The sequence below is a fragment of the Setaria viridis genome, chromosome 5, assembly GCF_005286985.2.
Source record: "Setaria viridis chromosome 5, Setaria_viridis_v4.0, whole genome shotgun sequence".
Taxonomy (NCBI): domain Eukaryota; kingdom Viridiplantae; phylum Streptophyta; class Magnoliopsida; order Poales; family Poaceae; genus Setaria; species Setaria viridis.
The window spans coordinates 6,311,556-6,332,982 of NC_048267.2; the positions used below are offsets into that span (position 1 = coordinate 6,311,556).

Sequence of the window (21,427 nt, forward strand, 5' to 3'; positions counted from 1 at the left end):
GGGTACCGACCGTGGCAGCAAACGGCGTCATGCTCCTCGATATCTTCGCGGCGGCCCCTGGTTTTTCCGGAGGAAATTTCGAGGTGGGGACGGGCTCCCCGATGCCGCGACGCAACTGCCTCTCCCCGGTGGGCCCCACACCCTTCGGTGCCGTAGCTTCACGGGACTCTTCTTCCCGTTCCCGTATCCGACTCTCCGCCCCCTCCCCCGTGTATAAATGCACCCTCCCCCCCTCGCTTCCTCATCCATCCAGTCCCCAATCTCTCGACGAAATCCTCTAGGCTCTAGCGATCGAAGCGAAGCCAAGGAGCCTCCCCCGATCCTCTCAAGGTATGCGGATTCTCGATCCCTTCCTCAGATATGTCTCGTATGATTTCCCTGTTCGTGTTCGTCGTTGATCTGTTGCATAGGGTTAGGTTGTTAGGCGATACGTGTCCCTGCTTCTGCAATCAGTAGTCGATTCGCGGGTAGAGATGCAGATGTGCGGGTTGTTATTGAAGTATTTGGTGTAAATCTATTCTGCGCGCCGAGTTCAAGCTCTATATGGTTGCCGCTCTAGGGTTGGATTGCTGTTAACAAGCTCCTGTTTACGGCTCGATTGTGCATGTGTTTCTGGTTACATTTTTGGTTATCATCTAGGTAGTGGTTTTCTTTATAACTATCTAGATCTAGATAGATTGGTGTCTATTGATCATATGGTTGACGAGAAACAGGAATCGGCGAGAAATTAATTAATTAATTCATTGTTGATCTATGTCATGGCTCACGGCTCACATATATACCGCTGCAAGATTCCTTAATTGGTTCTCAATATGTAACTATGGTAAATTATACTGTACCACTGATGCTAGCCTGATTTTTGTATCAAATTTCCATATCATGTCTTTGTTCTTAATTGTCAGTATTCAAAATTTCAACTAAGCCATATCATTTGTTAGCAAATTTTCAGTGCAATTGTAATATTGAATGTTACCCTGTTCTATTGCTACTCAACAGCATGTTGACATGTGGTTGTATATTTTGTTCGACATGAGTGTGAAACTGCTTATATTAACGGAATGAGATGTTTAGTAATACTTTTCTGTTCAGAATTGTTTGTTCTTTGCTGTACTGTTTATGGTGGCTTACTCAGCTTCTGTTCCTTAACGATTGCAGATGCAGATCTTTGTCAAGACCCTCACCGGCAAGACCATCACCCTCGAGGTCGAGTCCTCGGACACCATTGACAACGTCAAGGCTAAGATCCAGGACAAGGAAGGCATTCCCCCGGACCAGCAGAGGCTCATCTTTGCTGGAAAGCAGCTTGAGGATGGCCGCACTCTTGCGGACTACAACATCCAGAAGGAGTCGACCCTCCACTTGGTGCTCAGGCTCAGGGGAGGCATGCAGATCTTCGTCAAGACCCTCACTGGCAAGACCATCACGCTTGAGGTCGAGTCCTCAGACACGATCGACAACGTGAAGGCCAAGATCCAGGACAAGGAGGGCATCCCCCCGGACCAGCAGCGTCTCATCTTTGCTGGCAAGCAGCTCGAGGATGGCCGCACCCTCGCTGATTACAACATCCAGAAGGAGTCCACCCTCCACCTCGTGCTCAGGCTCAGGGGTGGAATGCAGATCTTCGTCAAGACCCTCACTGGCAAGACCATCACTCTTGAGGTCGAGTCCTCAGACACGATCGACAACGTGAAGGCCAAGATCCAGGACAAGGAGGGCATCCCCCCGGACCAGCAGCGTCTCATCTTTGCCGGCAAGCAGCTCGAGGATGGCCGCACCCTCGCTGACTACAACATCCAGAAGGAGTCCACCCTCCACCTCGTGCTCAGGCTCAGGGGTGGAATGCAGATTTTCGTCAAGACCCTCACTGGCAAGACCATCACGCTTGAGGTCGAGTCCTCAGACACGATCGACAACGTGAAGGCCAAGATCCAGGACAAGGAGGGCATCCCCCCGGACCAGCAGCGTCTCATCTTTGCTGGCAAGCAGCTCGAGGATGGCCGCACCCTCGCTGACTACAACATCCAGAAGGAGTCCACCCTCCACCTCGTGCTCAGGCTCAGGGGTGGAATGCAGATCTTCGTCAAGACCCTCACTGGCAAGACCATCACTCTTGAGGTCGAGTCCTCAGACACGATTGACAACGTGAAGGCCAAGATTCAGGACAAGGAGGGCATCCCCCCGGACCAGCAGCGTCTGATCTTTGCCGGCAAGCAGCTGGAGGATGGCCGCACCCTTGCTGACTACAACATCCAGAAGGAGTCCACCCTCCACCTGGTGCTTCGCCTCCGGGGTGGCCAGTAACTTCACAGGGCTCATTGTGCTGCTGTCGTCCATGGGTTCACAAGTTTGGTTGTCTCTCCAATGGAGATTGTCTGTGTCGTGCTGTGTTCTGTGTCCTGGTCTTCTACTGGTGCAAGTCCTATGTCCTCCGGTTGTGTTTGTGAACATTTGCTGCTGTGCAGCATCTTGGTTGAACTGTGATGAAATAAGTGAACCCTGAATTTGTTTGGCAATCTGTTTGTTAATGGTTTCTGGATATGTCGTTATGTGCATGTTTGTGAAGCTCAAATCTGTGCATGGCTTGTTGTGAAGCTAGATTCAAGCCTGAGGAGAGCTAGATTTAAGCCTGAGGATGGTAGGCTTTGCCATCCTGCTGCTTACTGACTCAGTTAAATCTTGTTGAATTTCTTAGTGGATTATATATGCTGCGTGCTCTGGGTTTAGATCGATACATTTCAGATCAGTGTATTTGAAGTATTTTAAATTCCATTTCCCAGTTTTTTTTTCTGAGTACATGCTATAGCTTATCAAGTGTCACTGCAACCTTTGTTCAGCTGAAGAAGCAATTCGATGGCCTATGCCATATGGCTGTATAAATTTATTAGAGATCAATTCAGAAAACTTTTAACATAACAAGATCAAATTTCATTACGCATGAATACGTAGTTACAAAAAATATCACATTCTTTCTCATTATTTGGATGGAGATGTCTAGATTCTGGATCGGTCTAAATGCTAGGTGCTCCAATTTCTGTAGCCGACATTGTTTGCAAATTGCAATACGCAGGGGCTGACAAAGGCTCCAACAATGTCAGAAGATGGCTAGTGAATCTGTTGACAAAATCTGAATTCCCTTGCTCGCACATTTCGATTCTCTGTTAGCGAAGTCAGTTGCGAAACTTAAGTTTTCGTTTCAACCAATGGCAGGGCATTACATTCTTAGAGGCAACATACTACGTTACTACTATATCGTCGTCCCATCACTGTCAGCTATGCGCCGAAGAGCGAAGAGTAGCAGAAACGGAACAGAAGGATAGAAAACACCGCCGGTGTCGGTGCCGTTGAAGATCTCGACGGTGTCGTCGTTCTTGACCTCGTGCCAGCCCAGCGCGCGGTCCTCGTCCATGACCATGAGGTGCTGTTCTGCCTACGACGTCCGTGTCTATCGGAGCAGCTCCATCGCGCGTCGCAAGGCTCCTTCGAACCGGTGGACGTCGAGCGTGACGTTCTGGCCGACGAGGTAGGCCTCCCGGAGCGCCGCCCACCCGTCCCGCCTCACCGCCGCGGGGTCCCTCAGCACGCGGTGGTCGCGCGGGTACCTCCCCGCCAGCGTGCTCTCCGCCACGGCGATGGCGTAGTGCACGTACCGGAGTCCCGCGTCGCGCGCGGGCGCCCCGAAGTCCTCGGCGGCCATGGCGTCCAGCCCGCCCAGCGGCACCACCTGCACCACCACGGCGCCCGCCGGCAGGAACACCAGGTTCGCCAGCCCGGCGCCGTGCACGCCCACCAGCACGTCGCACGAGTTCACCAACCGCGCGAACGAGGCCAGGGCGGCCGCGTGCTGCCGCGAAGGCTCGCTGACCACCACCTCGTACCCCAGCGCGGTGGCGGCGCGCGCGATGGCGCCGGCGTTGGTGAACGCCCTCGTCGACTTTCGGGAGATGAGGAGCAACCTGGGGCGGCGGCCGCCATCGCCGCGGCCGCGGAGCCGGATGGCCGTGTCCCGAGCGAGGCCGTAGGATCGCCGGGCGAGGCGGGCGAAGTCGGCCATGGAGTACCCGCCGGCGGTCCTCGCGGCGTCCACGCTCATCTCCTTGTGGAACTCGAGGCCGAGGACCACGTGGGGGTAGCAGAGCACGCCCCTGCCGCCGGCGCCGGCGCCTCTGCCCATGTCGACGACGTCGTGGAAGGAGAGCCTGCGGAGCAGCGGCCGGAACCTGTCGAGCCACCACGGCTGGGCGTCGCTGACGAGGAGGTGCACGTCGCCGCCGAACCGCCGCGTGGTGATGAACAGCGGGACGAGCACGTCGGTCAGGTCGTGGAACATGTTCCCCGCGTAGCCGCCGGCCGAGAAGACGACGGCCGGGGCGGTGTGGTTGGTCGTGCACCGGGGAGCGGGGTGGTCGGCGGCGTGCGACGATGCTACCGTCACCTCGGTGACGCGGGCGAGCGCATGGCGGTCGTTCTTCCTGGCGTGCGGCTTCATCCTCCATGACCGACGCCTCGCCAAGGGATGGTGGTGGACGATGGTGGCGTTGGGGAGGACGCGGACGTCGCCTTTCAGCTCGCACACGTCTGATCTCGAGCTCGAGAAATCGCACAGCACGGGCCCTTCGTTTCTGCCTGCACAATACCTGAATCTTCTGACATGCATTGTTCAAGCTTCTTCAAAGAATTTTTCTCTGAATTGCGTCTGAGTCTGACATGCTCGACATACCTGAATGATGAGAGCCGATCCTTTCCTCTCCCCACATTACCGAAGAAGCTGAACCTACTGAAAACAACAAGCTCACTGCAAACACAAATGTAAGAGAGAAAGTAAATCACTGGGAGAGATAAGATGTGTTACTGGCTTACTGCAGTAACTTACATGTTTGCAGAGGAACTGCATTATGCCGGAACATTGTCCCCAATGAAATCAGCGCAAGAATGCATCCTGCAAACAGCACTAATCCAACCCTGACAGTAAAATTGCTTACACTCTTCTTCTCACAGGCCATCTTGCAATGCCTAAATCTTCATCTACAGGACTGCAAACTGATGCAGAAAATAGTAAGGGGAGTCTTTGGGTTGTCACTAGGCTTATATTCTTCTCTAACTGACCTAAAGAACTTTTACTGTTCCTATGGTAGTTCAAACGTCTGGATTAAAACAAGTAGTGTTTGTTGAGGACTATCTCGAGGAGCCAACAACAAAATAAGCAGCACCGTTCCTGGTTGCGAATATCATGCAAAGTTAGATGAGCAAACTCGATGGGGGAAAAGAAACAAAAGTAGCAAACCATGTGTCTCACTCACCTTTCTGGTTTGGTAGGAATGTGGTTATTGTGCATTGCTGTTGAAAGTCCTTATGTTCGTTACAGTAGAATGCAAAGTTAGCAGAATGCTCACTCCAAAAAGCAGAAAAGATCCAGTCTGCTTACCTATCAAAGTGTATCCAAATATTTCTTTTAAAAAAAATCAAATTGGACTGCTGAAATTACAGAGTGTTTTCTAGAACTTATAAGACTGCTGCATGAGTAAATAAAATGAGTACAGGGAACAGATTATGAAGCACAAACAAATCAGAACAAAGTAACAAGATCTGAATAAGTACCTGTTCGAATTAGTTGCCGCAGGGCGATGGACACAAGAACCAGAACATGATAAAAACGTAACCATCAGTAGTTGATAGGTGTTAGACTGAAGAGAGTACTGTTCCAGTTAGGTGGGCGAACCCTTTGCTAGTGAAAGACTACATGGAGGAATCTACTCATAGTCAAATCCTCCTTGCCAACATCTGAAGCAACATATGAAACCGAACAACTAAATCTCAGAAACTGTAACGAAAATGGAAAACAATTGTATTAGACTGTTAGTGCAATTATAATTTTGAGGTTTTTCCCGACAAGAGCAACCTTGAATTTTGCTGTACTAACAAAGCTTCTTCTCATCTTCAATGGAAATTGTATTCCAAGAGGCGGAAAAAGGTTCCTTGTAATTTGTAAATAAACTACAGTTACATAAAAGGTGTATAGCAATACTGCAAGTGTTGCAAAGAATCAAAATTTACAGATATGTAACATCTCAGTCTCAATAATCTCTATCGACTACTCCTCAAGGACCCTTGGCAAAATCAAACGGAAAGCAAGAGCAATTATCAAGCCTTTGCCTTTTGTTGATCTAGGATGACATTCAAGATCCTTCCAGGCACATAAATTCTCTTCCTGATGCCCTTTCCAGCAAGGTATTTGGAGAGTTTCTCATCTGAGGCTGCTATTTGGAACGCATCATCCTCAGAGCATGATTTGTCAATAAGAATTGTACCCCTGGTCTTTCCATTGATTTGTACAGGGAGTACAAGCTTTGATTCCTCCAAGTACTCACTTTTTGCCTGGGCAAAAAAGAAATGGTTTAGTAATCTTTTCCGATATGCCACAAACAAATGACTCTACACTGAAGAGAACATATATGATACTTGTAATACAATTAGAATGCGCCGCTATGAAGAGCACTCCTGAAGTAAGGCATCTCAGTAGTAACCGATAGCTAATCCTTTACATGTCTTGTAGGTATATACGATTCACCCATTTTCTTGAACATGAAGGGGAGATTTACCAATATAATTATCACTTATATACAGAGCTAAAAAATACTGCAGTCTGCAGTGTTTTTTATGCCTACCAATATTAGGATATTTTAGTAGTTAGCACTAGCAACTATACATGTCCACCCTTTCTGACTAAATCTTCATCTTCAAATGAATCAGCAATGTAAGTCACCCAACAAAAAGGGATGATGCCCTGAAGCAGGATAGATTAAATGTTACCTCTGGAAACTGTTCATATGCCAATGATTGTGGATGCCCAAGGCGAAACCAAAGCTCCTCAGCCAAGTGTGGTGCGAAGGGTGAAAGCAGCAGAACAAAGGATTCAATAACAGACTTTGGTTGGGTTTCCCACTGTAGGAGAAAATAAGAGTCACAAGAAGTTCTGTAAATCATGGAATATACAATTTTATGCCCCCGCATGCCGTTCTGGACATTGCATGATCTAATAGAGCCAATTTTTTTTACCAGTAATTTCCATCGCTGGTAAAAAACAATACATAGATAACATAATGGAACTACTTGATGACAGGCAAATTAATTCTACTTTCACTTGGTCAAATCCAGATATATTCTCATTGCTTGCCAAATTTTGGGAAGTTGGGATTCACCTTGTATGCAGCATTCACAAACTCCATCATTGCGGAAATAGCAGTGTTAAATCTTGTTTCATGAATTTCCTCTGTGACCTACAAATCAAAATAATACATGTTCTGCCACAATTAGTCGATCACAACAGCACAGATTGAAAATGATCACCGACCAATCATGTTCTGCAGTACGACCACACTGATGATTTGATTAAAACCTTGAAATAGGAGCGCACAACTATATGTAACAACAGAGAAAAATATTTGTGTCAATCCCACCTGTGCACGGGCATAGCTTTTCACGTGGCACTAGAGAAAGAAGTATAGAACTAGCCCACCTCCCAAATTGGGATCTAATAACTACAAAATAATTAAAATAGCAGGTTGCATGTGTTGTGGGATGAATTAGTGCATATCCTTAGTCCCACAAAACAACCCTAATGTTATAAAATCGGTCTGATTCTCTCATTTGTAGGTGAGAAGAATGTTAATAGAACAGGATGGCAACTGTGACCTACCCTTGCAATACATTTGTGAAGAACTCGAAGCTGATCCAAGGTCGGTTCATTTTCATAAGTCACCGTTCCATCCTTATATGATCCATCAGGCAATGGTGGACCAACTACGAGTCTCCAAGTCCTTCCAAGAAACCGATGCACACCTTCAATACCTCCAGTGCTCCATGTTTTTGAATCTCTGTAGTACAAAATATCCCAGTCAGCTTTCTATAAATAGTCGCAACTTCATCTTCAAGAAAGAAAAAAAATACAAACCTCAACGGCCCCATGAACATTTCGTATAAGCGAAGAGAATCAGCACCATATTCTAAAACCACATCATCCGGGTTAATGACATTCCCTCGGCTTTTACTCATTTTGTAGGCACGAGCATTTAGACGAATGTTTGTATCGTCCTTCAGCACATAATGATCTCCAACTTTTGTAACCTTGCAAAAATGAAGCAGCCAAAAATCAAACTCCAAACTTTTATCACATCAATTGAATAATGAATGCAAGTACCAGAACAGACCTTATCTGCAGGTACTTTTTCTTGGTAGCAGTCAATCAAACTTGAGTCTGAGTCTGCAGAAACCAATCTTCCTTCATTGTCTCTATATGCAGTATACTCAACCTGTGACAGCATTTATTAGGAATAATAAAAAGCACTGACATACATGTGGAAATTCTGACAGAAATTAGTGTCACCTACTTCTCCTAGTATTAATCCTTGATTTATCAGGCACTTGAAGGGCTCTTTGGTGGAGACTACACCCATATCATACAGAACCTACAAGACACCATTTAGTTAGAATAAAGGAAGGCTGAACAATAAATGCATGGCAGAATAATAAAAAACCAGCTAGTAACCGCTGGTCCCCAGATTTCATAAGAGCAGAAAAATTTGGCTAACAGAGCCAAATTTCTGCTTTGCATTGCACAACTTATAGAAATAGTTCACGCTTCGAAGATTGTTTTCAGGACTTCATGCATAAAAAATCACTTCTAGTTTTCGTAACACTATCAACAAAGTAACCTGTTTGCATAGATTATTAGATTTGCACATGACAGGTAAAGGATTTATGGCTTTAGATGGTAGAAGGATTGGAAGTTCACATTTGAACAAAAAATGGAAGTTCACATTTGAACAAAAAATAGAACCTTGTGCCAAAATCTCGCATAAAGCAAGTGCAATACAGAATGTTCAGCACCACCAACATAGACGTCAACTGGACCCCAATATCTGTACGATATCAAAAACAGAAAATAGGTTAATTGCACCACACAACACAAGCCTTACTAGATATCACATGCAAAAAGAAGGATGCACCTTTCTTTAGCCTTGTCAACCAAAATACTAGAATTTTTTGGATCCATGAATCTCAAATAGTACCTGAAATGGTCATTTAACACCATAAAGGATCTAAGGATTTACATGGGACTCGCAAACCAGAAAGGAAACAATTAGGGACATAGGCAGTTTTCAAATGAGAGGATGATGTTATCAACTAGACATTCTTCCATGAGTCAGTAGGAACATCACAAGGTTCCTATTGTGAAACAAAACTTCTACAAATGCCCACAAGCTAGTTAAAACCATTAAATTATGACAAAAGTTACCAGCAGGATCCAGCCCATTGTGGCATGGTGCTTGTTTCTCTTTTTGAAGGCTTCTTGGATAACGGATCAATGGTTTTAACCTGAAAATACAGTAAAAATAGGTAAAAAGATGTGCTCGGCATAGGCAAGAGTGAAACTTAAACATAATTTTGCCAACAGAGAAAGAAGCAAACTTTTACTATCAAGCAGTAGCTTAATTAGATTTAATGACACCGGTAGGCATATGATTTTTGTATTTTCAATCTATTAATGTTATGTCAACCAAAAATTCTTTCTAGCTTGCTAACTAGAAGACACAGTCATGAATGATGCAGGGCGGCCCAAAACACAGAGATGAAATAGCAAGTTTTGCAAACTTGGCTCTTTTACATGTCTGCTGTGTGCAGTTCATACATCTCCGAATGCAATTCTGGGAATCACAGAATATAAAAAATTAAAAATGTGCCTTTGCAAATTTCAATTTCCTAATCCTTGTACAAATATATACAATTTATGGGGGCTCCTATCTAACTCAAACAACAGTTGGCTCTTTTTTCCACGCTTCTCAGACAAACATGGTTCTGTTCTCCCCTTCCTATTTGACTCTCATTTGGTTCACCCTCTTTTTCCTTAATAATTATTTTATATTTCTACTGATCTATTAGTACTGTACAAAGAAACAATAATTTCTCAGTTAAAACAGCTTAACTCATACCCAATCCGTTGCTTTGGTCAAAGGTGGCTCCCCAGTACCAGTGGGAGTAAAGTCATCCAATTCAGGAAGAGTTAGAGGCAGCTCATTTTCTGAAAGAGGCACCATCTCATTGGTATCATCACGGTAGACAACAGGGAAAGGTTCACCCCAATAGCGTTGTCTGGCAAAAAGCCAATCTCGTAGCTTGTAGTTTACCTGGCCATTGGTTCAGCTCAATTAAACTCTCATGAAAGAAATAGTGTGCAGAACATCATTACATGATGAAGTAGGATGAAAGCACCTTTTTCTTTCCATAGCCATTACTCTCTAGCCACTCGATAACTTTCTGAGCAGCATCTTTGGAAAGCATTCCGTTAATATCCAATCCAGATGAAGAATTGCATGAGTTTATCATGATACCATCATCTGCATATGCCTCAGCTGGATCACAACTGCCATTGGGTGGACTTACAACCTTAATGATTGGAAGTTCATATTGCACGGCAAATTCATGGTCACGGGAGTCATGTGCAGGAACTGCCATGATAGCCCCAGTGCCATAGCTGCAAAGAGGAAGTTAAAGGTTAGAGAGCACACAGTCACAAACAACTTGTTTTTAAATAACAGAAGTGTAAATATTTCCCCCAATTTCTTAAATTTACACATATAATGTCTCATGATTCATTGATCAATTTTACGAATAGCAGAAATATTCTGCCTGGTGATCAGCCATATCTTACATGTATCTGAATAACAAAAACACATTTTATGGAAAGCAAAAGGCAACAATACCAACCAAAATTGGAAAGAATTAGCTAACCATATTTTATTGTGTAGTAAGACTGTTGCCTTCAATATTACAATAAGAAGCACAACATATTCGCAATGTAGATGTCAAAACACTTGGCTCTCCACCAAACCAGCCGAGAGTTTCGAGCATTTGAGTTATATTTTCTTTTAAGAAAGATGAAGATAGCAATGATATTGCGCATGGCATCAGGATAGAAACATATATTGACAAACCTTCCTAAAACATAATCTGCCACCCATATTGGAATGATCTCCCCAGTTGCTGGGTTCTTAGCATAAGAACCACTGAAAACACCAGTTTTTTCCTTCTGAAGATCTGTTCTTTCTAGTTCACTCTTTCTTGTTGCGAGTTCTTTGTATTTCTCGACCTGAAAATTTCCCACTTAATCCACAATTTACTTCAAAGTTTGATGATACTGTAGTTGGTAAAGGGCAGAAGTACATACGTGTTCTCGCTGTTCCTCAGATGTAAGAGATGACAACAAAACATGCTCAGGTGCCACAACAAGATATCTGCAGTAGAAAAAGGTCAGCTGTATAGTGCCCATCTGGGTCAATAAATTGTAGTAATATGCACAGAGTTTGAAAAAAGAGAAGCCAGAGTACACACGTTGCACCAAAAATTGTGTCAGGTCTTGTTGTGTAAACTAATAACTTGGCACCTAGGTCATGTCCTTCCTGGTCAACAGCAGAAAATTCAAGCTCAGCGCCTTTTGATCTCCCTATCCAATTTCTTTGCATTTCTTTTATGCTCTCGGGCCAATCAAGATCATTCAAATCTTCAAGAAGTCGATCAGCATAAGATGTTATCCTCAGCATCCACTGGCGCATTGGCTATACAACAGAAGATAAAATGGATAGTTGTAATATGCCCTTTTCTGCAGATAGCTGCTTAACAACCATGCATTGACGAGGCTGAACATAGCTCTAAAAGGAAAAGCTACACTCATAGCAGAAAACAATTCCTCAGATTCTACCACATACCTTTCTTATAACAGGATAACCACCACGTTCACTCAGACCGTCTATGACTTCTTCGTTCGCCAGGACAGTTCCAAGAGCAGGGCACCAATTGACTGGTACCTCGGCCTGATTGTAAGATATCAATGCCAGCCTAAAAATCATTGAAAACCACAAATGCAACACTAAGAACATAAAAACAGAATCCTAAAAATGAACGAAGCTGTTGATCACTTGAATAAAAAAAGTGCAAAACAAGAACTATAACAACCTATTAATATATTTGTATCTTAAGATTCAACAGGCACGATGGAACTAGTATTTCTGACCTGATAAGCCAGTCCTCTTTTCAACAGTTGAAGGAAAATCCACTGTGTCCATTTATAGTAAGTTGGCTCTGTCGTGGAGATTTCACGATCCCAATCGTATGAAAAACCTAATGATTTAAGCTGCAAAATGAGAAAATATCTTCCTAATGAACCACTGGTAGCCAAACTACAGCAAAGAATGCCTCCTCTTTCAGTAGGTACAGCAACATTTAAAATATCAACATTTCATCCATGTTCATGACAACTAGAAATGGAATGGCAGATTAGCACGTTTTCTTCTAAATAGAATGACACAGAAATTTCTTGCGTTTGTCCCAAAAAAAGGTAGGTAGCATATTATGAGTGAACTGCTCAACAGTGCGAGTCAAATATTGCTCAATACTGCACTAACAATTTTCAGGATCTCATATATGCAATACACATATGATGGAGATGATACAATGAAGCACACAACAAGCACTAAAAATATTATCTGTAAAAGAGGTATACAGGTTACCTTTTCACATCTTGACACCTGCATAGTGCATGCATGGTTACATTGCTCTAGAACTCTGAACACTACCAAGATCTTAACAGCACCTTAAATTTGCCATATTTCAAATGCGAATGAAGCATCAAGCACCCTTTTAGCTCAGACTAATGCAGCAAATGACAAGAGCCCTGTCTCTTTTAATTTGGTTGAAACCTGATAGAAATGCAATGTTTGACAAGTGTAACTCATATCTAATTGGGAGTTCATAAAGGAGCTTAAGTGCTATTACTTTACTTACAACAATGGTGTCTACTAAACTCTAGAAGCAAAATGCACAGCAAACATGCATATATGTGCAGTATATTACCTGTGTGCGGAAGCGCTCAATGTTCCTTTCAGTGGTAATCTTAGGGTGGGTTCCTGTCTGCAAGCGGTGTACAAAGTCAGATAACTATAGCACACCATAACTCTTAGAGATGAAAGCTATTCAAGGCCTCGAGGGCATCCACTGAAGTTCCAAACTACCTCGATAGCGTACTGCTCAGCAGGAAGGCCGAATGCGTCCCATCCCATAGGATGCAAAACATTGAAGCCTTTCATGCGCTTGAATCGTGACAGAATGTCAGTTGCCGTGTAACCAAGGGGGTGCCCAACATGCAACCCAGCTCCACTGCACAACATTTTGAAAGAAAAAAAATCGTGTAAGTGACGGGCAATAAGCATCGAGCACGAGCAATGTGATTCCAGATTACTTGACACTTGCCAATAATCCAAAATGTCGATTGCATCCTATATTCCTATCAACTTCAAGCAAAGCACAATTGCACAGTTAACAATAGAGAGTGGTAACAAGGTCGTGATAAACTCGAAGAATTTTAGCACACAAATGACTCACGGGGTGCAGATAGATGGATAGGGCACCTCACCTGGGGTAGGGGAACATGTCGAGGATGTAGCACTTGGGCTTGGAGGTGTCGAGCCCCTCGCCGATGTCCGGGGTGCGGAACGTGCGGTGCACCTCCCAGTGGCGCTGCCACCTCGGTTCGATCTCGTCGTACGGGTACGCCCTCCTCGCCGCCGCCTGCGCCGTCCCCGCGTCGTCGGCAGCGGCGGCGCCCGCGCAGCAGCGAGCTCGGAGCGGCGGGACGCGGCGGACGGGGACGAGGAGGCGCCGCTGCCGCCGGTGGTCCGCGCCGAGAGCGGGAGGCCGCGCCTGGAGTGGGACTGGGAGCTGGAGCTGCCATTGCAGCGCCAAGGCCATCATCGGATTGGAGAGCAGAGCAGAGGGGGAAGGTTGGAGCGGGAGCGGAGTGTGGTGGCCAAATATACGAGCCGAGGTTTGGGATAAGGTTTTAGAATTTGCAGCTGGTCCAGGATAAAACTAGGAATAAAAGAAAGAAAGAGGGGGGAAACAAATTAAGAAATATAAGCAGGGCATCTAGCTGAAATCGCATCTCTCTTTCCAGTTGTGTTTTGGTGCTAGCCACTGCATTGTTAATTGGTTAGAAGAACAAAATCAAACCCCAATTTTGAAAAGAAAAATGGTGGAATATGTAAATGCGATAAATTTGTTGTAATTTCATATGTATGTCGTACACGTGCAGGTTACAGGTACAGCAGAGAAAGAGCAGACGAGCATCTCTGCTGCTCCGACTCGTACAGTCATACTGTCATACAGGATCCTCTGCTGAGGTACATAAAGTGTGACGCCATGAAAGCAAATTCAGCTTTCTGATTCCTGAATAATCCCTTCATTTCTTGGATAAGTTTCTTGTGCCCATGCAGCAATAAAAGATCATGGGCTGATGCTGTATGAGACTTTAGTGAGGCCTTTCTTGACTCTTATGTTCGTTACCTGATCAAGATAGGAAATGAGATCAGACTCCCAACCTATACACTTTGTCCACTTAACTCCCTAATAAATTTAGGCTCATTTTACTCCCCTGAACTATTTCATTTGGTCCAATCTACCCCCTAATTATATTTCTTTTTTTTGTTTCTTCATATATTACTTGAATTTTGAGTTCAAATTTTGCGAGCAGATACAAAACATGATGTCTTATGTTAAAAAAATTATACTAAGATTTTTTCAAGGTTATTTTCATAGGTTAGGAATATTTAATACGAAATTGATCTTAGATATACAAAACTCTAGAAAAGTAATCATAAAAAATTGCTAATGTATTTTTGTAATGTAGAGTATCATGTTATAAGTCAACTGACAAAATCTAAAATTTAAACTCAACTTGTACACGAAGAAAAAAAAAAGAGAAATATAAATAGGGGGTAGATTGGACCAAATGAAATAGTTTGGGGGAGTAAAGCGAGCCTCAATTTTGTTTAGGGGTTAAGTGGACAAAGTAAATAGGTGAGGGGAGTAAAATGGACTTTTTCCTAAATAGAAAAAAGATGCAAAGCAATCCAAAAAGATATCTGGCACAAACATCATCATAGTAAATGTGTTTCCCAAGTACTGGTTTCTCCAATTGACAGTATGGCCACCCACGCCCTGAGAAACTAGTTTAGCGAATAGCGAGTTTCCTGTTTCAGCTAGGGAGTCACTCCCCATGGTCAAGGAAAAAAAGTGTTTCACGTGTAGTTTCCTCATACTTTGGCCCCTGAATGCAAGTATCCCCCACAAAAACCTAGTGCCATCTTGATAATCCGTCCTTGGATAAGCAAGTGGAACCATTACAGTACACTAGTACTGCAAACGTTTCTGACAAGATGGTACTCACTACCTAATTTGGTTTAAACAGAAATGGTCAAGACAGATAAACAGACATGGCGGCGATCGGGAATGTATTAGAAAGAAACGATGTACATTAACTAACAAAATACACCGAAATGTCCAATACCAGTGTCCACCACTCAAAACTATCATCATTTGCATCGAATATCATTTTTAGGATTCACAAAAGCTAGTCTACTCCATATTTCGTGGTGGAACCTATCCTTCCGCCTACACCCAGTTTCTATGACTTGTGGTTAATTCTGTACGGGATTTTGATAGGCCTGGGAAACATTGGGATAGCATCAAAAAATGATAATTACCTTTAGGCTGTTGATGATTGAAATGTCTGCAACATGAGTACCACCACAAGGACCACCAGGATATTCGCCGAATTTAATAATGCGAGGATTGCTATCCTGCCATGAAAACATAAGGTAGCGGACAATGTTAATGAGAAACACAAAACTGCAAGGCATCATGATTCATTGACACTAACATGAAAATGCGGCTGATGTAATAAGGCAGCGTAAAACTTGGAGAATAGACAATACTACTAAGATCCTTACGTTTATAATTTACGATTATAATTTAACTATTGATGCTTGACTTTGATGATAAGTCAAGACACACTCACGCAAAAGAATTGTAAACTTCTACATCTGTTAGATGCAATCGCACATGCTTTTTCTTTGGTTTTTTCCCTTATGCTCCATGATTCAAAGAACTTTTTTTAGCCTTCAACTTTTTTCGAAATACATGTCATCCTAGAACTTCTAGGTTTCTCTTTTCTTTGTTTCTTGCTCTTGCTAAACAAATGATATCACTCTCACAAAAAAATGAGCGTGTCTTTACATTTTGGCATAAATGAAGGGTAACAAAATCATTTGATCAACTTTCTTAATCTTTGTGCACAACTCTGAAACAAGAATTGTGAATTCGAGGGAGTATCACACAGCAGTGTCGTCAATAAATCAAGAGATACGAAATGCTTCTGCAATTCTTGAGGGGAAGTAAACTGGATTATAATATTATCAATGCTGCTGGTAGAGTGTACATTTGGTATAAGCAAAGACAATACATGTAACCAAGTGTGCAGGACTAACCTTTGAAATGTAGTTAGGCAGAGAACCTCCACATAATTTCGCTGCCTCCTCATAAGGAAAAACAGAGGCTAAGACCTGCATCAATGGTGAACATTCAAAGTCAAGATGACAGGATGGATGATATGCACTTCAATATATTCAGATTCTTTGAATACCTTGGCTCCTTCCGAAATTAGCTTTTTGGCTTCTCTTTCCAGTTCATTTTTCTTATCCTGTATTTGATCTTGCGGAATTACTCCTTTATACTCAACGAACGGTCTACAAAGAAGAGAGACAAAAATGTTCTCTGATCAACAACTGAAGTCCAACTAATAAAATATAAATGCTAAAATGAGCTGAAGTGCCATGCCAGCAGTTAGTAACAGCTGGTGAGCTGGACCCAAATGCTAGTCATACAAAGAAGAAAACAAAAGAATAAAAGCATTAAAATAATTAAACCATACCCATCAGGAAAATGGTAGCCTTTCCCAGGCTGCAGATGAGAGAGGCCTACATTGCTCACACAGATGTCCAACAAATGCCCAGCAGAGTGAAGCCTGCGGCATTACAGGGATAGCATAATGAGAAGTAAAGCCTTACAATGAGAAATAATAAGGAGCAGACATAAACTGAGCTTATTACATTGACCAAATACGCTGAAAAAAACGATGTTCTTAAAGACAAAAAACTCTTCTGAGTTTCATAGATGTAGGAGTTCACAATAGCCATATTAGTGAATTGAAAAGACTCGACTACACAAAGAAATGCTCTTATTTCAGAGGAAATGCTCCAGCAAGAATTGTAGAAATATTCAGGTTGCATCACCTTGAGTTCAAGCTGCGCCTTTCGGCGTCAACTTCCAAGCTAACGCTTTCCCCCTCTTTAAATCCAAGCCCGCATCCTTCTCCAGCACTCTCAAATCTTCCATAGTGGAAAACCTGGATGGCAATAACAAGACGAAAGAGAAATAGTATGTAAAAGTTCAGAATTGCTGCTACAATCTCCTGAACAAGTTCGCAGCTCTTCTTCCAGAAAACGAAAAGCTCGGGTCCTGAGTCCTCACCACTCCGTCCTTGGCCCGCACATCCTCGACGAGGAACCTGGCGCCGGCGGCGGAGATGGCGCCCGTGTCCGCCGGCTGGCCGCCGCCCTGCGGGTGGAAGACCGTGGCGTCCAGCACCACCGCTACCCGGCCGCCCTCCTCCTGCGTACACCCGGAGCATAGCTTAGCAAGGGCCCAGCCTAGGGTTTCGAACCTACATCTGCTACCTCATATCCCTGCACTGCTGAGGAGAAGAGAGGGGAAGAAGAGACCTGGTGGACGGCGAGAACGGTGGCGGCGGAGCGGAGGGTCCACATGTCATCGAAGTAGACAAGCCTGGTGGGGTCCGCAGGCCTCGCCGGCGCAGTCTCAGCCTCCGTCGCCATTTCTCCGGGGACGCGGTTGGGAGACTGATCGCCGGCGGCGGCTAGGAAGTTGGAGGGAGGCGTGTTAGCCCGTCAGGTAGCGCCAAGTGGTTCAAATCAGGCGCGTAACACGCTCGAGAGACTGGAGATTCTGAAGAAATGGAAGAGGCCTACCCGCCAATTTATAGCAGATAATCGGAGAAACTGCAAGGAAGTCGATTCAATTACGCGGCTAGTTAAAAATGTTGATGGTGCAGTCAAAGATCTCAGATGGCCAGGCTTGATTTCGAGGTGCCTTCGTTCTTTGGCCAGTTTTCTGTTGATCTCCAGACTTCTCTGACGATAAGAAAACAGTTGATCAGAATGTTTCTGGTGCAGGTTAGTTTTGACTGCCCATTTCCCAACAAATTGGGAAAGATCAAAAGCATGTGTCTGTATCTGAGTGTCCCGCTGCCTTCATTCTGGAGTTGTCCGGAACTTTTGACGAACCGTAGACTTGCAAAGCTGCAAGGGAGCTTCCCAGTCACCTTCGGCCCTATGCTTTCATGCAGGAGCTCTCTCCATCACACAACAATAGACATGCTGCAAGCTCCCAAACTTTTACCTGTTTGATTTGGACTATCAACTACGTACATGGAAGGATGAAGAGCAAGAACAACATGACATGTCAAGGAATTAAGGGAAAACAACAGTGCGAAGGCACAATCTTTGCTGGTCCACCGAGGTTGGGCCGTGATGCTCCCACATAATAGAAATATGTGAAACAATCTGAGGAATGCTTATATGAATTTTGCCATGTGTGTTCAACTCCTTTGGAATTGTACACTGAGAAAACATAGCTAAGGTCATGTTTGTTCGAGCTTCTGCTTTTGGGCTTTTGGCTGGAAGCTAGCTTTTTGGTTGCTGACTTTTTGCTATTGGCTTTTGTAATACATTCTTATCTTCTCAGCACACCAAAAACCAAGAAAAGCTTCTCTCAGCCAGCTTTCCAGGTTTCAGTTCATTTCCTCAGAAGCTAGCTTTCCATCTTTCCGAAAGACAGCCCAACAACTATTTGTTTAGCTTTCCAGCTGTTTGTTTCAGCTTTCTAGCTTCTGGCTGTTAGAAGCCGGAAAGCTGACCTGAGAAGCTGAAACACGGCCTAAGTTTTCAGTGAAAACACCAGTTCATTACAGAACCTCAATTGAAGCCTACAAGTGTATCACCTCAATATTCCATCATGTGCACCTCCTTTTATTTTTATTTTCCGGAGACAAAGCAGGCATTGCAAAGATGAACACTAACTATACAGACTACAGAGGAAGTTTCCTGATCTTGTACAGTAACGATTGAAGTGAACTGAACCTTCACTCTTTCAGGGTACGCGCTGACATCTGCACCAGTAAGCTACTCCCCCGCCTCTGCCTTGCGCAACAGCGATTTCCTCGTCAACATAGAACCAAACAAAGAACGGGTCCTTTGTGCTGGGTTCCCTGCCATCATCGCCGCTTCCAAGGCCGATTTCCAGGGGACCGAAAGGTCCAACCTTTATGCGAACCCGCTCGAAGATGAATGCAAGTATTTTCTTTTTCCATGATAGCCTCCCTTCAAAGGTTAAGCACCCAATGGGGCCCAAATATATACCATTCTCGATCCGTTTTCCCTGCAGAACAGAATTACAATACCCATATATCAGAGTTTGGCACATGTTGCATGCTTGAAAGCTGCAACCAAGAAAACCTATAGGGCCATCAGTGTACAAATTTGCAAAATCACATGATATTTAAGGCAATGCAGCTATGGGGATTTAGGCAAAATGCTTTTGTCAGTTAAAAACATGCTCTCTCGTGCCACAGGATATCAGTACTGCTGACAATGGACATGTTGCTGAACATTCTGCATTTCTGAGAGAAATGTGAATATGTGATGCATACCATACCCATAAAGAAAGATTTGAAGAGGCAAATATCCAGTAACTATCAAATAGAATGCTTACAGGGGGATTTCTTGCATTATTCAGCAAAAGTTAGATGGAACTATACAGTATCAGACAAGAATCTGTTTGAACTTTGAGCAGCCATGGCAACTGAAGAAACTGTTGAAGCATCACTGGTCATCAGAACTATCATATCATAAAATTAACATGAGAAGCTCACCGCAGCATCGAAGCGCTGGACTGCAGTCACTGGGAAATACTGCCCTTTCTCTAGCCGCCCCTAAACAGACATTGCACTCACTAATCAACCATCAAACTGAAACAATTAATCCATGACACTGTCAAGCATATCAATCATTCAATGCTCACCTTAGCAGTGAAGATGAGCATCCATGTCCTGCCTGGAGACTCTGTCCCGCCGAGTGTCTCAAAGAATGTCGATGTGTCAAGCTTTGCCTTCTTGATCTTGGACAATGCTGAAAGCACCTCTGATGCAGGCACCTTCCTTGTCTTGGCCGCCTCCTTGAGCACCTTCACACTGTCCGCGACAGCCTACGCTAAACCCACATCAAGAAAACAATCTTTACTGGTTGCATAACAGGGCACACAGGACACAGGAGTATAAAATGGTACTTTGTAAAGAACCATGAAACTAGAGTGATGTACTGCTACTTTCAAAAAATTATGTGTCAGTGGCATGCCAACTTCCAAATGCTATTTTTCAAAGATCCACCAGGTACATTTTCATGTGAACTCAACAAGTACACGGGAAATTTCATTATTCTAAGCAAGTTGGCATTTTTCTTTCTCAGGGAGAGCATAGCTTCGATGGCAGAAAGTAATACTCATGTTAAAAAATGTGATTGACATGTGCCTAGAACCCAAGGAATGCTTAAAGTTTACAGCTTTGTTATTGCGACTGTATCGAAGCAGTTCATCAACACAGAGTCGCAGAGAGGAAATAGGCTAGAAATTTATGCGCTGGACAATAAAAAAAAGGGGGAAACTCATGGGCCATGGCTTATGGTTATTGCAATATTGCTACGTCGCGGTACCACAGAGTGAAAACAAATAATCACCCAATGATAGGTGCTAGCAGCTCAACCATACAAGCATAGAACCCCCGTGAATTCTCAGTACTCACCGACTCAGACTCCTGCGGCGAGGACGAGGGCGATGTCGACGGCTCTTTCTCTACCTCCGACGACGCGGCGGAGGAAGCGGCGAGTGCGACGCCGCGGCGGCGACGGTTGGGGGAGCCGCGGAGATGGAGCCGTGGCGCGGGCTGGGGCCGGCACGGGAGCGGGCAGAAGACAGGAGCGAAGGCCGTGGAAGCTTGGAGCAAGGCAGCAGACGACGCCATCGTCTTCTTCGCTCTTGGATTCGGATCGAGAGAGAGCAGAGTTGCAAGGTGTAGCGCGGGGTGTGTGGCGATTGAGGAACGAGGACGCAAGAGGAGCGCGGAACTCTTGGTCACCATGGCACCGCGCTGACGTGGGCAAAGCTTAGCTCTTGGCCAGTGGCCACCACCGGCTACTTAGTCACTGTCATTGTGAAATCTAACTAGGCAAACTATATCAAATAAGAAAAATCCAACTAAACGTGTTTCAAATGATCTTTTTTGTACGTAAAAGAGTACTATTGTATGGATATTCTTTCCAAAAAGAACATTGCTTCAAATGAAACCTTAAAATGTTAACACGAGTCCAAATGAAACCTTAAAATGAACTGAAATTTCCATTCATTTTGTTAC

At 44.2% G+C, this 21,427-nt stretch overlaps 5 protein-coding genes across 6 annotated transcripts; 1 reads left to right on the forward strand and 4 right to left on the reverse strand.

The window, feature by feature from the left end:
* The first annotated feature begins 172 nt into the window (after positions 1-172).
* Positions 173-2,513, forward strand: LOC117859344 (polyubiquitin). The gene is made up of 2 exons (XM_034742589.2): positions 173-330; positions 1,156-2,513. The coding sequence occupies exon 2, from the start codon at positions 1,156-1,158 to the stop codon at positions 2,299-2,301; it is 1,146 nt and encodes a 381-aa protein (XP_034598480.1). The 5' UTR covers positions 173-330; the 3' UTR covers positions 2,302-2,513.
* A 586-nt stretch (positions 2,514-3,099) lies between these two features.
* Positions 3,100-6,034, reverse strand: LOC117859343 (alpha-1,3-arabinosyltransferase XAT3). The gene is made up of 4 exons (XM_034742588.2): positions 5,897-6,034; positions 4,871-5,778; positions 4,718-4,792; positions 3,100-4,623 (listed from the first exon to the last, which is right to left on the reverse strand). The coding sequence occupies exons 2-4, from the start codon at positions 4,998-5,000 to the stop codon at positions 3,443-3,445; spliced, it is 1,386 nt and encodes a 461-aa protein (XP_034598479.1). The 5' UTR covers positions 5,001-5,778; positions 5,897-6,034; the 3' UTR covers positions 3,100-3,442.
* LOC117859341 (leucine--tRNA ligase, chloroplastic/mitochondrial) lies at positions 5,903-13,948 on the reverse strand. Of its 2 annotated transcripts, XM_034742585.2 has the most exons (20): positions 13,463-13,948; positions 13,062-13,206; positions 12,904-12,960; positions 12,065-12,184; positions 11,760-11,864; positions 11,386-11,609; positions 11,222-11,288; positions 10,989-11,143; positions 10,267-10,528; positions 9,987-10,181; positions 9,293-9,372; positions 9,003-9,065; positions 8,834-8,915; positions 8,385-8,462; positions 8,205-8,306; positions 7,949-8,121; positions 7,694-7,871; positions 7,197-7,274; positions 6,808-6,939; positions 5,903-6,372 (listed from the first exon to the last, which is right to left on the reverse strand). In XM_034742585.2, exons 1-20 carry the CDS (start codon positions 13,798-13,800, stop codon positions 6,139-6,141), a joined length of 2,868 nt encoding a protein of 955 aa, XP_034598476.1. In that variant the 5' UTR covers positions 13,801-13,948; the 3' UTR covers positions 5,903-6,138. The 2 variants fall into 2 exon arrangements, with proteins under 2 accessions (XP_034598476.1, XP_034598477.1); XM_034742586.2 differs by lacking the exons at positions 12,904-12,960; positions 13,062-13,206; positions 13,463-13,948 and adding an exon at positions 12,561-12,705.
* Positions 13,949-14,094: 146 nt separating this feature from the next.
* LOC117859348 (uncharacterized) lies at positions 14,095-18,279 on the reverse strand. Its single transcript, XM_034742593.2, has 9 exons — positions 17,934-18,279; positions 17,667-17,821; positions 17,416-17,556; positions 17,178-17,290; positions 16,817-16,909; positions 16,529-16,631; positions 16,374-16,448; positions 15,591-15,686; positions 14,095-14,391 (listed from the first exon to the last, which is right to left on the reverse strand). Exons 2-9 carry the CDS (start codon positions 17,778-17,780, stop codon positions 14,332-14,334), a joined length of 795 nt encoding a protein of 264 aa, XP_034598484.1. The 5' UTR covers positions 17,781-17,821; positions 17,934-18,279; the 3' UTR covers positions 14,095-14,331.
* Positions 18,280-18,905: 626 nt separating this feature from the next.
* LOC117859346 (uncharacterized) lies at positions 18,906-21,165 on the reverse strand. The gene is made up of 4 exons (XM_034742590.2): positions 20,819-21,165; positions 20,044-20,226; positions 19,895-19,954; positions 18,906-19,401 (listed from the first exon to the last, which is right to left on the reverse strand). Exons 1-4 carry the CDS (start codon positions 21,152-21,154, stop codon positions 19,114-19,116), a joined length of 867 nt encoding a protein of 288 aa, XP_034598481.1. The 5' UTR covers positions 21,155-21,165; the 3' UTR covers positions 18,906-19,113.
* Between the last annotated feature and the right edge of the window lie 262 nt (positions 21,166-21,427).

Excerpts from the sequence above, each read along its gene's own strand:
- LOC117859344 (XM_034742589.2), top strand. The coding sequence starts at position 1,156 with ATGCAGATCTTTGTCAAGACCCTCACCGGCAAGACCATCACCCTCGAG.
- LOC117859343 (XM_034742588.2), bottom strand. The coding sequence starts at position 5,000 with ATGGCCTGTGAGAAGAAGAGTGTAAGCAATTTTACTGTCAGGGTTGGA. Across the intron at positions 4,793-4,870 it reads TGCAGTTCCTCTGCAAACAT|TGAGCTTGTTGTTTTCAGTA; the intron begins GTAAGTTACTGC and ends TTGTGTTTGCAG. Across the intron at positions 4,624-4,717 it reads GATCGGCTCTCATCATTCAG|GCAGAAACGAAGGGCCCGTG; the intron begins GTATGTCGAGCA and ends GGTATTGTGCAG.
- LOC117859341 (XM_034742585.2), bottom strand. The coding sequence starts at position 13,800 with ATGATGGCCTTGGCGCTGCAATGGCAGCTCCAGCTCCCAGTCCCACTC. Across the intron at positions 8,916-9,002 it reads GTTGACAAGGCTAAAGAAAG|ATATTGGGGTCCAGTTGACG; the intron begins GTGCATCCTTCT and ends GATATCGTACAG. Across the intron at positions 8,122-8,204 it reads AAAAAGTACCTGCAGATAAG|GTTACAAAAGTTGGAGATCA; the intron begins GTCTGTTCTGGT and ends CATTTTTGCAAG.
- LOC117859348 (XM_034742593.2), bottom strand. The coding sequence starts at position 17,780 with ATGGCGACGGAGGCTGAGACTGCGCCGGCGAGGCCTGCGGACCCCACC. Across the intron at positions 17,557-17,666 it reads CCGTTCTCGCCGTCCACCAG|GAGGAGGGCGGCCGGGTAGC; the intron begins GTCTCTTCTTCC and ends GGGTGTACGCAG. Across the intron at positions 16,449-16,528 it reads TAATTTCGGAAGGAGCCAAG|GTCTTAGCCTCTGTTTTTCC; the intron begins GTATTCAAAGAA and ends CCATTGATGCAG.
- LOC117859346 (XM_034742590.2), bottom strand. The coding sequence starts at position 21,154 with ATGGTGACCAAGAGTTCCGCGCTCCTCTTGCGTCCTCGTTCCTCAATC. Across the intron at positions 20,227-20,818 it reads CGCCGCAGGAGTCTGAGTCG|GCTGTCGCGGACAGTGTGAA; the intron begins GTGAGTACTGAG and ends GGTTTAGCGTAG. Across the intron at positions 19,955-20,043 it reads TGCTCATCTTCACTGCTAAG|GGGCGGCTAGAGAAAGGGCA; the intron begins GTGAGCATTGAA and ends ATGTCTGTTTAG.